The following is a 12,982-nucleotide window of genomic DNA, read 5'->3' as shown; positions in this document are numbered from 1 at the left end:
TAAAGTATCAATTTTCGCAGATGACACTAAACTGTGTAAAGTAATATACACTGAAGAGGACAGTATAACTACTACAGAGGGATCTGGATAGATTGTAGGTTGGGCAGATAAGTGGCAGATGAGGTTTAAACACTGACAAGTGTAAAGTTATGCACTGGGAAGGAATAATGCAAGTCACACGTACATACTAAATGATAAAACACTGGGTAACACTGACATGGAAAAGGATCTAGGAATTATAATAAACAGCAAACTAAGCTGCAAAACCAGTGTCAGGCAGCCTGCTGCCAAGGGCCAATAAGATAATGGGGCTGCAATCAGAAGGTGCATAGATGCCCCATGATAAGAACATAGGTACCTACCCACTTTACAAATCGCTAGTCAAACCACACTCGGAGTAAGTGTACAGTTCTGGGCTCCTGTAAACAAGCCCAGACATAGCAGAGCTGGAGAAGGTCCAGAGGAGGGCAACTTAAAGTAATAATGGAATGGGCAACTACAGTACCCTGAAAGATTATCAAAATTCAGGGTTATTCACTTTAGAAAAAAGGACGACTAAGGGGAGATCTAATTAAAATGTATAAATATATCAAGGGTCAGTACAGAGATCTATCTCATCATCTATTTATCCCCAGAACTGTGACTTGTGACAAAGGGGAACATCCTCTGCGTCTGGAGGAAGGAAAGAGTTTGTACACAAACATAGAAAAAGCATTCTTTATGGTAAGAGCAGTGAGGACTATGGAACTCTCCTGCCTGAGGAGGTGGTGATGATGAGTACAATAAAGGAAGTTCAAGAGGGGCCTGGATGTATTTCTGGAGTGTAATAATATTACAGGCTATAGCTACTAGAGAGGGGTCGTTGATCCAGGGAGTTATTCTGATTGCTGAATTGGAGTCAGGAAGGAATTTTTTATTCCCCCCTAAAGTGGGGAGAAAATTGGCTTCTACCTCACAGGTTTTTTTTTTTGCCTTCCTCTGGATCAACTTGTAGGATAACAGGCGAACTGGATGGACAAAGTGTCTTTTTTCGGCCTTATGTACTATGTTACTATATTTAACAATGAAACGATCATTTTAGTCAAACGATTTGAGACCTTTACTGTTGATAAGAAGTCGTGGTTTAACCCCTTAATGACCGGGCCATTTTGCACCTTCGTGATTTTTGCAAATCTGATATGTGTCACTTAGGCTACTTTCACACTAGCGTTGTTTAAATCCGGCGTTCAATTCCGACACCGGAATGCCCGCCGGATCTGGAAAAAACGTGTGAAACGGATTACATTTGAATCCTGATCAGGATTTTGATCACAATGAAAAATTGCATTGGAAAAAACGGATCCGTCATTTATGGACTAACTTTTTTTTCAAATTTTTCGGGGTTTAACATGCAAAAGCCAGAACCGGTTTGACTGAACAGACGGCGCCGGATCCGGCCGTTAATGCAAGTCAATGGGAAAAAGACTGTATCTGGCGTTCAGTCAAAGTGTTCAGGATTTTTGGCCGGAGGTAAAAATACAACATGCTACGGTTTTCTGAAAAGCCTGATCAGGCAAAAAGACTGAACTGAATACATCTGATACATCCTGAATGGATTACTCTCCATTCAGAATGCATTAGGATAAAACTGATCAGTTCTTTTCCGGATTTGAGCCCCTAGGACGGAACTCAGCGCCGGAAAAGAAAAACGCTAGTGTGAAAGTACCCTAAATGTGGTAATAACTTTGGAATGCCATTCTGAGATTGTTTTCTCGTGACATATTGTACTTCATGTTAGTGGTAAATTTGAGTCAATATGTTTCACCTTTATTTATAAAAAAAAAATTAAAAAAATCACAAATTTACAGAAAATTTGGAAACAATTAAAAAAATTTGAATTTATCTGGCTTTTGAGGCAGATAGTGATACCTCACAAAATAGTTACTACTTTACATTTCCCATATGTCTACTTTATGTTGGCATCATTTGAAAATTACATTTTATTTTTTATTAGAAGGCTTAGAATTTTAAAAGCAATTCTTATATTTAAGAATATTTCTAAAACCCACTTTTTAATGACCCAGTTTAGTTATGAAGTCACTTTGTGGGCCTTACATAGTAGAAACCACCCAAAAATTGCCCCCATTTTAAAAACCACCCCCAAAATTGATGTTACAAACTTTGTTAACCCTTTAGGTGCTCCACAAGAATTAAAGGAAATGAAGATGACATTTCAAAATTTCACTTTTTCCGCAGATTTACAATTTTAATAATTTTTTTCCTGTAACACAGCAAGGGTTAAACAGCCAAACTAAATCAATATCTATTACCTGATTCTACAGTTTACAATAACATCACATAAGTGGTTGTCGACTGTTGTATGGGCGCACGGCAGAGCTTAGAAGAGATGGAGCACAATATGGCTTTTGGAGGGCTGATTTCACTGGAATCATTTTCAGGCGCTATGTCGCATTTGAAGGTACCCCTGAGGTACCCCACAGTGGAAAACCCCAAAAAGTGACCTCATTTTGGAAACTACCACCCCCCAAGGAATTTTTCAAAAGGTGTAGTGAGCACTTTGGCCCAATATACTTTTTATAGAATTTAGAAACCCATGGCTGTAAAAAAGAAAAATTACATATTTTACAGAAAAATGTCACTTTAGGCCACGTTTTTCAGGCGCTGTGTCGCATTTGAAGTTACCCTGAGGTACCACAAATGTGACCCCCATTGTGGAAACTACACCCCCTAAAGTATTCATCTATTAGTGAGAATTTATTTTTACATTTTGGAGTTTTTCTAATTTTCCAAATATAATTGGCTAATAATATAATGAATGTGGAGTGTTAAACAGTGGATTGCATAATAAATTATTAAATGGCCAAAAGTGCATAAAAGAAGTAAAAAAAATGTAAATTGATTAAATTAATAATCTAGGGAAGTATGGTAAATGCGGGAAACACTGCTTAATGCAAAGTCCAGACTTATCTGGACAGGTGTCACATTGATATATGGTATCCTGCCATATCCCATATCAACATCTCTTTTGGGCTCTGCTTTTTTTCGCAGTAGGGGGCACATCTGCTGGGAAATGTTGCCCTGGGATAATTCTGCCGGCATGACTAGATGATGCTATCCCACTGCTATCAGGCGCTGCTCTCCAAATATTACATTTTTAATGATTTGTTCTTAAAAATCAAGATATGTTTCTTGGTTCCTGCTTTTTGGAACATGACAAAAGAATTATACAGGGCTACTTGTTAAGGTGGGCTGCAAGTTTCTTATACCAAATGCAGGATTTTCTGACCACACTATAGGGCTGCAGCATTTGGTCTGCAAGGTCCACCCCACCCAAATATTTATTGTAATCCTGTATGCAGACAGGCTTACAGACGGTGGTATTTGTGCGTGCACAGGAACAGGGTTGATACTGTCTGGATGTATAGATGTCATTATGAGGACATCTTTTTTGTCTCACTATTTTACAAGTAAGATGTCCCTATGTCCCCCTGACTTCAATTTTTTTGTTCACAAAAGGCTTGGGCAGGCCTCTCCGTTTGCAGCGTATGGTGTCACATGCCACTGTCTTTCTGACTGAAAGGCACCCTGAAAAGGGGTATGCTGGTGTAATAATTGTCAAAGTACAAGTGGAACCCCTTATCTAAAGAGGGTGCAAAGATCCCACACTATTTTACCTGCCACACTGAGGAAGGGAGGCATTCAGGAGGGCAAAAACTGGGTATCTTTGCCTTCATACACTCTAAATGTATAGGTGTAGCCAGATCTTCTCTTACAGAGCTTATACATTTTTAGTCCAAATCGTGCCCTCTTCCTTGGCAAATATTGGCGAAATTGAAGCCTGCCTTTAAAAATGACAAGTGACTCATCCACGGCAATATTTTTTTCTGGGGTGTAGGCCTCTCAAAAAATTTTATTTTAATAATTTATAAGGGGCCTAATTTTATAAAGCCTGTCATGGCTGGGGTCATCACATGGGGGGCACTGTGTGTTGTCAGCTAAGTGCAGAAATTGCAGGATTGTCTCAATCACTGTCTTGTCATTACTTCCCTGTACTTGGGGGTATCAGACGACCAATAAGATCTCTGTGTTTTTTTTTTATGAGACCCATATTTAGAAGAAGGCCCCAAAAATTTTTAAATGTCCGCCACAACAACAGGGCACCATACGCCATTCTTGGCGTAATATGAGGTGGGGTGACTAGCGATGAATTGAGCAGTGTATCAATTGGTCCTTTTTAACCATCAAACTTACCAGTTCTTCTGATAAGAAGATTTTAAAAAATTCCACCCCTCCTAAACCCCATACCATCATAACTGATGCCTGTGACAGAATTAAATTCTGGAACAGACGGAAGTATACTAACTGTGGGCAATCCATTAAGGGTCAATAGCGCTAGTCTGGTCTGCGACTTTGCTGTGGCTTGTCATCACTAGTGTTAGCGGACGATGACAAAATTTGAAAACTGTTCTGTGTCAGAACAGAATAAATGCGTATGCCTCCTCTGCCGTATACATACGCTCTGCCATTCCAAACAATTTATATATATAATATATTCTTGTATATTTTTTTTACATTTATTTTTCAAATCTCTTACCCTAACACTACTTTAAACTATTTCTATCTAACTGCCAGTACTGAGGCTAAACTAACTACGGCTAATTACCAGAAATTTTATATACGTACAGACCAAAAGTTTGGACACACCTTCTCATTCAAAGAGTTTTCTTTATTTTCATGACTATGAAGGCATCAAAACTATGAATTAGCACATGTGGAATTATATACATAACAAACAAGTGTGAAACAACTGAAAATATGTCATATTCTAGGTTCTTCAAAGTAGCCACCTTTAGCTTTGATTACTGCTTTGCACATTCTTGGCATTCTCTTGATGAGTTTCAAGAGGTAGTCCCCTGAAATGGTCTTCCAACAGTCTCAGTTCCCAGAGATGCTTAGCACTTGTTGGCCCCTTTTGCCTTCACTCTGCGGTCCAGCTCACCCCAAACCATCTCGATTGGGTTCCAGTTCCGGTGACTGTGGAGGTCAGGTCATCTGGCGCAGCACCCCATCACTCTCCTTCATGGTCAAATAGCCCTTACTTTCAAAGTTTTCCCAATTTTTAGGCTGATGACTGACCTTCATTTCTTAAAGTAATGATGGCCACTCGTTTTTCTTTACTTAGCTGCTTTTTCTTGCATAATACAAATTCTAACAGTCTATTCAGTAGGACTATCAGCTGTGTATCCACCCGACTTCTCCCTCAACGCCACTGATGGTCCCAACCCAATTTATAAGGCAAGAAATCCCACTTATTAAACCTGACAGGGCACACCTGTGAAGTGAAAAACCATTTCGGGGACTACCTCTTGAAGCTCATCAAGAGAATGCCAAGAGTGTGCAAAGCAGTAATCAAAGCAAAAGGTGGCTACTTATGTATATAATTCCACGTGTTAATTCATAGTTTTGATGCCTTCAGTGTGAATCTACAATTTTCATAGTCATGAAAATAAAGAAAACTCTTTGAATGAGAAGGTGTGTCCAAACTTTTGGTCTGTACTGTATATATTATTTTTGTATATTTTTCTTTTTTTCTGTGAATTTTAAAAACACAAAGACGGCCAGAAGTTTTGCATGACTTTTTGACGGCAATTTTATAGCATGCAGCCCTTAATAAATTCCTCCCTTTACCCATGGGTAGCTTTCCTCTTCCATCTAGGTGGACAGTGCTGAGCAGTGTACATTTATTGGAATGTGCATGTTAGCACTGTAGGGGCCAGATGGGGATTGAGCAAGGTTTATGCCCTCCCCCAAACTTTATTAAATGGGTTTTCCGGGAGTTTTGATGACCTATCCTTAGAGAAGGTTTATTGATATCTGATTGGCAGGATCCAGATCCAGAACTCCCACTTATTAGCTGCTGGAAGAGGACATGACGGTTTGGCGAGCACTGCAACCTCTCTTTTGCCCTGTAACATCACGTCAGTAAGTCACATGACCTCTGTGCAGCTCAATCCCATTTAAGTGAATGGGCCTAAAATAAGTTAATTGTGCTGAGCTCAGGAGGCCATGCCCCTATTTACTAATCTTAATAACTCTGTAAGTAGAGGAAAATCTTAAGACGTCTCAAATCTGGGCACAATATGCCATGATTAAACGTGTTTTCCCATTTGGACATTTATAGCATATCCTTGGGATATGCCATAAACGTCTAATAGGAGCAAGTCCCAGTGGTGAGACCTGGACACACTGTATCTTGGCTCCATCTCACACAGCTGTGAATAGAGCCATGGCTGCGCATGTGCAGCTTTCTTAATTCAATCTTATGGGACTTCTGACAACAGCCAAGCAGGCTTACGGGACTATTTTAAGAACTGTATAGCATAGCCTGGCCACCTCTCCATTGATTGTGTAATTCCTGGTTAGCACTCTAGCCAATAACGCTGGTGCTCTGTGGTAGGATACTAACCATAATCTATTAGAAACAATGGCCAAGGAACTCAATGTAAGATTGCAATTAATCAATATCTCCTTTATTCATCCATCCAGTATCACGTCATGTATGGCTATATCTCCTACAGCGGTGCTTGAGCACGCTACAAATACGGCTTCCTAATCCCAAAGGCTTTAAACAAGGTCAGAAGAACCTCTCCATTCATGGCAGCATAAGAGGACCCCACTAGGACCTCTTCCTCATTTATGCCATATCCTGTGGAATGTCAACATGGGGATACTCATTTACCTTTTATTTAACGTGTCCAACTTTTTTGTCAAATTATTTCACTATATGCTGGGTCCATGAATCAGAAAGTCACTGACTCGGGAATGGACAAAATACTGTCACTTTAGGAGACAGCTAATTCAGAGGACTTTTTCAGAGGCCCATCAATAAAGTTATTCTATAAACATCTGTAGAATAAAAGCACACAAGGCAGCAAACTTCTAAATGAACTGGCTACTGGGCTTCAGGAATGTGTCCTACTATAAAAGCAAAGATGCGAGAGGTAGTAAAATGTTCTGCCAAACCTGTGAAAGGAACCTGCCGTGATAATGTATACGGGGCAGTGGTTACTTCTATAACTACTAGAAAGTCTTCAGAACCTTTCACTTTTTATGTTGCAGCCTCGTGCTTAAATATTAAAAGTTAATAATTTCCCCCATCATTCTGCACTCAATACCCCATAATAGGAAAGTGAAAACTTAGAAGAATAATAATGTTCAAAATCCTTGCTAATTTATTAAAAAGGAAGAACTAAAATCTTGCATTGACATAAGTATTCAGACCCTTTACTCAGTATTTAGTTGAAGTACCTTTGGCAGTGATTACGACCCCACAAGGTTTGCACAACTGGTTTTGGGGATTTTCTGCTGTTCTTCTCCACAGTTCCTCTCAAGGTCTGTCAGGCTGAAGGGGGGTCTCGATAGACAGCCATTTTCAGGTCTCCCCAGAGACGTTCAAGTCAGGGCACTGGCTGGGCCACTAAATGACATTCACAGTTGTCCATAAGCCACTCCTGTGTTATCTTGGTTACAGGGAATGAGGGAGGGAAATGCATAATACTTTATGTAGGGCTTAATTGCTTGTTGTCTAGGGGGATAAAGGGTTACTCAGTCAAGGTTGCTCGTCTTCTAGGGGATGATCCTCAGCAGGGGCTACTCAGCTTAACTGCTAAGCGATCCACCGCCAGGTTATTTAAATCTGGCAGGGCACGCTCTCTGCTACACGTCAGCTGGGGTGGTGATATGACAGCTCACATGCACTTCCCTCTACAACTCTGCCATAAAGCCCAGATTGGTGGAGTGCTGAAGTCATGGTTGACCTTCTGGAAGTTTCTTCCATCTGCACACAGGATCTTTGGAGCTCAACCGTTGGGTTCTTGGTCACCTTTCTTACCAAGGCCCCTTTCCCTCAATTACTTAGTTTGGTGGGGAGGCCAACTCTAGGAAGAATCCTGATTCTTACAAACTTCTTCCATTTAAGAATTAGGAATGCTGCTGTGCTCTTGGGGACTTTCAGTGCAGCAGAATTTATTTGCACTCTTGTGTCTTTACACAATCCTGTCCCAAAGATGATCAAGAAAAGAGGAGGCCCCAGAGCTACATTTCAAGTGTCATAGCAAAGAGTCTGAATACTTATGTCCATGAAAAATTTTAGTTTTTCATATTTAATAAATTTGCAGACATTTCTTAAATTCAGTTTTCAATGTTTTATTAAAGGGGGATTGAATGCAGATTGATTTTTATTTTAGAAAAGGCTGCCACATACTGTAAAATGTGACAAACATAAAAGGATCTGAAGACTTTCGAAATGCACTGTACTTATCATCCACACCAACTGCTACACAAAAACAGCAATGAAAGTATACATAACTAATTAGAAAGGATTTGTGGGGGGGCGGAGCCTAGAGGCGCATGGAGTAAGGCCCACATCGCATCAGCTCCGGCAAGCATCCTGTATTTTTCACCTTCAGCGGTGGCGATTCGTGCTGTAACTACTCAGAGAGGCAGGGGACATACTCTACAAGCGATCCGGCTCAGTGCTCAGAGATCATGCCGGCGAAAAGAGGCAAAACACCGAGCCGACAGGAGAAGGAGAGCCGGTTTATTGAAGGTTATTACTGCCAAATGTACTAATGATAGTAATTATAAGATGTTGAGACGTACAGTCCTTGTTCACCTAGAAGGGGGAAATGAGGAAGAGATGGGAGACTATGCTATGTTGATTAACATTACTTTTTCTTGCAGCTTGTGGGATTTGGAGATGTATGTGACCCTAACCTACTTTTATTTTTGTACACGCTCTTATGGGATCTGTTACAAGAATACTTAGCTGGAATGTGAGGGGAATGGCGGATGCTACGAAGAGACACGGCTTATTTCGTTACTTAGCTAGATATCAGCCAGCAATAATATGCTTGCAAGAAACGCATATGACCAAACAATCTATACATGTTCTGCAAAAGCCGTGGTCCGGTTATTCGGTGCATTCCGTCTTCTCCTCACATTCCAGGGGGGTTAGTATCCTGGTCCATAAAAACATTAAATTTGAATGCCTTAGGGAGTGTGTGGATGAGGAGGGAAGGTTTATAGGGGTGCATTGTGTGGTCCAAGGGTTGAGAATGGTCTTGGCGACGATCTATATACCCCCACCATTTTCCTCGGTACCTTTGAGAAGGCTTCTGGGTTTTATGGCAGAGTTTTCTGAGCTTCCAATGCTAATAGTGGGAGACTTTAATAACGTGCTTAATAGCTCGCTTGATAGATGCCAGGTCACACCTAGTGATGGTAATTCTGGTGAAACTCCATTTGCGAGACTACTGAGGGAAGTAGGTCTGACGGACGTATGGAGGGAGACCCACCCCCTGGACAGGAAGTACTCGTGTTGCTCCTCGACCTATGGCTCCCTGTCGCGTATAGATATGGGTTTGGTGAATGCTCCCATGTTTCCACTTGTACGGAACTCAGAGTATCTTGCCAGGACCTTATCGGACCACTCCATATTTAGTGTCGCCCTTCAGATTTGTAATGCTTTGAAGGCTAGGCAGGAGGAGCTGAAGTGTCACCTCTTGGAGGTAGCGGAGAGGAAACGGCTCTTTTACAAGCAAAAATTTTTTACAGAAGGGGAGAGTGTCGGTCATATGCTCTCGATTATAGCGAAAGCTCAGCAAGGTGCGCAATGTATTACTGGCCTGATAGATTCCAATGGCATCTTGAGGCGTGATACTGAGAACATCTTAAATATACTAAACCATTTTTATTCCTCTCTGTATACCTCCAAGGTGTCATGTTCAGATGAGGAGATTGACGCCTTTTTGAATACATTGAATCTGCCTAAGTTGTCAAGGGAGGATAGCATGCGATTAGAGGAGCCGATTGAGTTTGAGGAAATGATGGCGGCACTGGGTGCTATGGCTAACGACAAAGCGCCAGGTTTAGATGGGCTTCCAGCGGAAGTTTATAAAACCTTTGCGGAAGTACTGCTCCCGGAACTTTTGAAGGTACTTAAATACTCCAAGGAAAGAGGGGTGTTACCTCCGTCTATGCAGGAGGCGCTTATAGTCGTCATTCCTAAGCCGGACAAGGATCACTCTCTCCCTGACTCATATAGACCGATCTCCTTGCTCTCCACAGATGTTAAGGTGCTTGCGAAGGTATTGGCCACGCGTATTGGCCACGCGTCTATTTAAAGTTATTTTGTCTATCATACACTCTGACCAAACTGGCTTCATGCCTCAGAAATCCACGTCAATTAATATAAGAGTGTTTGCCAGTATTCAACTCCCAGCTGAAAATGTTGGAGATAGAGCAATCCTTTCTTTAGACGCGGCCAAGGCCTTTGACAGCATTGAATGGCGATTCCTGTGGAGAGTTTTGGTGTGTATGGGATTTGGAGAAGAGTACATATCCTGGGTCAGGGTGCTATATTCTAGTCCAAAAGCATGTATTAGGGCGAATGGTGGGGTGTCCCCCAAGTTCTGTTTGGGCCGGGGCACTAGACAGGGGTGCCAGTTGTCACCTCTGCTATTTGCAGTTGCGATTGAGCCCTGTAGCTGCAGCGATTCGCAGGTCCTTAGACATTCGGGGTTCCAATATGGGGCAGTTAACAATAAAGTGGCGATGTATGCAGATGACACCTTGCTCTTTTTAGGGGACACTGGCCCATCCCTGGCAACGGCTATGACAATTATTGACCTGTCGGGTCTGACTATAAATTGGAGTAAGTCGGCAATTATGCTGCTTGACGGGCAAGCGCAGTCGCAGATTGTGCATGAAATAAATATTCAGTGCGTGGTATCCTTTAAGTACCTGGGTATACATGTGTCTCCAAGATTTCGAACGCCTTAACTTTGATCCGCTAGTTATTAAGTTTAGGAGTAAAGTTAGTGCGTGGTGTAAACTATATTTATCGGTGGCGGGAAGAGCAAATCTTATTAAAATGGTGTTGATGCCCCAGTTACTTTATATTTTGCATAATTCCCCGGTCTGGCTGTCAAAGTCTAAATTTGATCAGATTAATACTATTTTCAGGGAGCTCATCTGGCGCAAGGGGCAACCGAGAATTAAAATTGAAACACTGCAATATCCTAAAACGGAAGGGGGTCTTGCAATACCAAACCCTTGGGTATATTTCTTAGCTGCACAATGCCAGCACTTCAAAGGGTGGATGGACCCGGACCCGAGTGAGGTGACATGTCAGTTGTTTACTCATTGCTTGTCAACTAGGGACCTAATGTTGCTCCTGGAGACTAAAGGTGCCGGGAAAGGTGGTCCGATGGGGGATCTGGGGTATTTGATGCAGTCTACATGGAACAGGGTTAAGCAGCTAAGGGGAATTGTTGGCAATACGGAATACACTCCACAGTGGGGCAATCCTGTGCTGCCAGAGTTCCTTTCTCTGTCTGATTTTGGAGCATGGAAAAGGAAAGGAATCCTAAGATTAGGCCACTTGCTGGAAGATAAAAATTTCATGTCCTTCTCCAGGCTGCAAGAGATGTATGAGCTACCCAGGACTCACTTCTATAAGTACCTTCAAGTGAGGCACGCATACAATTCCACATTTAAGGGTCCGACTGTGATGGCTGGGAGAGATATCGCACTACATCAAATTCTCTCCAAAGGGGAGAAAAGAGGGATGATCTCCAGTGTATACAAGTTTCTACTAGACAAGTTTTTACTATTACATCCGCTGGTGGCTAGGGGCAAGTGGGAAAAGGATGTGGGCGAAATAACGGATGAGCAATGGTCTGACATACTAGAGGCAATACCTCTCTCTTCCTTAAGCGAGGGTCGTAAACTCTCGCAGCTGTTTATAGTCCACAGGGTCTACAAGACACAGTTTTTTTTGTTCCGCACAGGTTATAGACCTACGGCTGACTGTCCAAGGTGCTCTGTGGAAGCTGCGGACTTGATGCATATGCTATGGAAGTGTGAGAGGCTAGGGAGATACTGGAAAATGGTAACTCAGACTATACATGACGTGTACGAGGTACGGATACCGCTTGATCCTAGAGTGTGTGTGCTAGGCTATGTTTCTGAACTGGCCACTAGTCAGGTACATAAAATAGCGATAGGCAGAGTGCTATATGTAGCTAGGAAATTAATTGCCTTGCATTGGATACAGACAGCGCCGCCCACCTTAGGCGAATTCTTAGGGGCAGTAGACACGATGTTAAGTTATGAACGGGTGGTATACCAGAAGTGTGGATGCCCATCAAAATTTGAGAAGTTATGGGAACCCTGGCTGTCGTTTCGACGTCTGAACAACAATGTCTAAAATTGTATTTTTGTAATTTTGTGCTATAGTGGGGCGGGAGGGGAAGGGTGGGGGGAAGGGTGAAAATTAGTGTAATGATGATTGTTTGGTAGCCTGTTTGTTGTCAGCATTATAAAAGTTATGTCTGTATATCATTTTTTATGTAAGATCTGTACAACAATGTATTTACACTGTAAACACTCAATAAAAAAAGATTTGTGGGAATATTATTCTACATGTCAGCAGGACCTGGTAGTAGCATACTAGGAGAGGATATCACTACTCATCCACTTGTAATATTTAGTAACATGAACACTCCAGATGGCAGACATACTATACCTCTTCTAATGTATGCTCCAAGCTCGGCCAGAGCTGTAACGTTTTGCTCCGTTTCAGAGATGGAAACGGTGGGAATGCGTAGGGCACCTGGATATGGAATCAGAAGATTTGAGCTATAATTGGCCATATACATAAGGCACACATGACATTCTCACTAAAGGCTATATTACAAATAGTAGCAATACAAGAAAATGTAGGACTTAAAAAAAAAATAACTTTCACCCATTATACATGATATATATTGTTTATACATCTTGAATACGACTATACTGAAGGTCTTACACTATATAATACCATATACACAAATTGTATACTAGCCATGCCAATTCTATTCTACACAATTATACCATCTATACAGGTTATACATCACATACAATATTAATATAGCATTTA

The 12,982-nt window shown here is 41.5% G+C and overlaps 1 protein-coding gene across 1 annotated transcript in view; it reads right to left on the bottom strand.

The window, feature by feature from the left end:
* Positions 1–12,982, bottom strand: part of LOC120995014 (N-fatty-acyl-amino acid synthase/hydrolase PM20D1-like) — a 112,213-nt gene that overhangs the window by 89,596 nt on the left and 9,635 nt on the right. The window contains 1 exon segment of the mRNA XM_040423965.1: positions 12,590–12,676. Within this exon segment, the coding sequence (XP_040279899.1) occupies positions 12,590–12,676 (87 nt within the window).

Source organism: Bufo bufo, chromosome 3, assembly GCF_905171765.1.
Source record: "Bufo bufo chromosome 3, aBufBuf1.1, whole genome shotgun sequence".
NCBI lineage: Eukaryota > Metazoa > Chordata > Amphibia > Anura > Bufonidae > Bufo > Bufo bufo.
The sequence above is the reverse complement of the archived record's forward strand: the minus strand, read 5'-3'. Positions and strand labels throughout refer to the sequence as shown.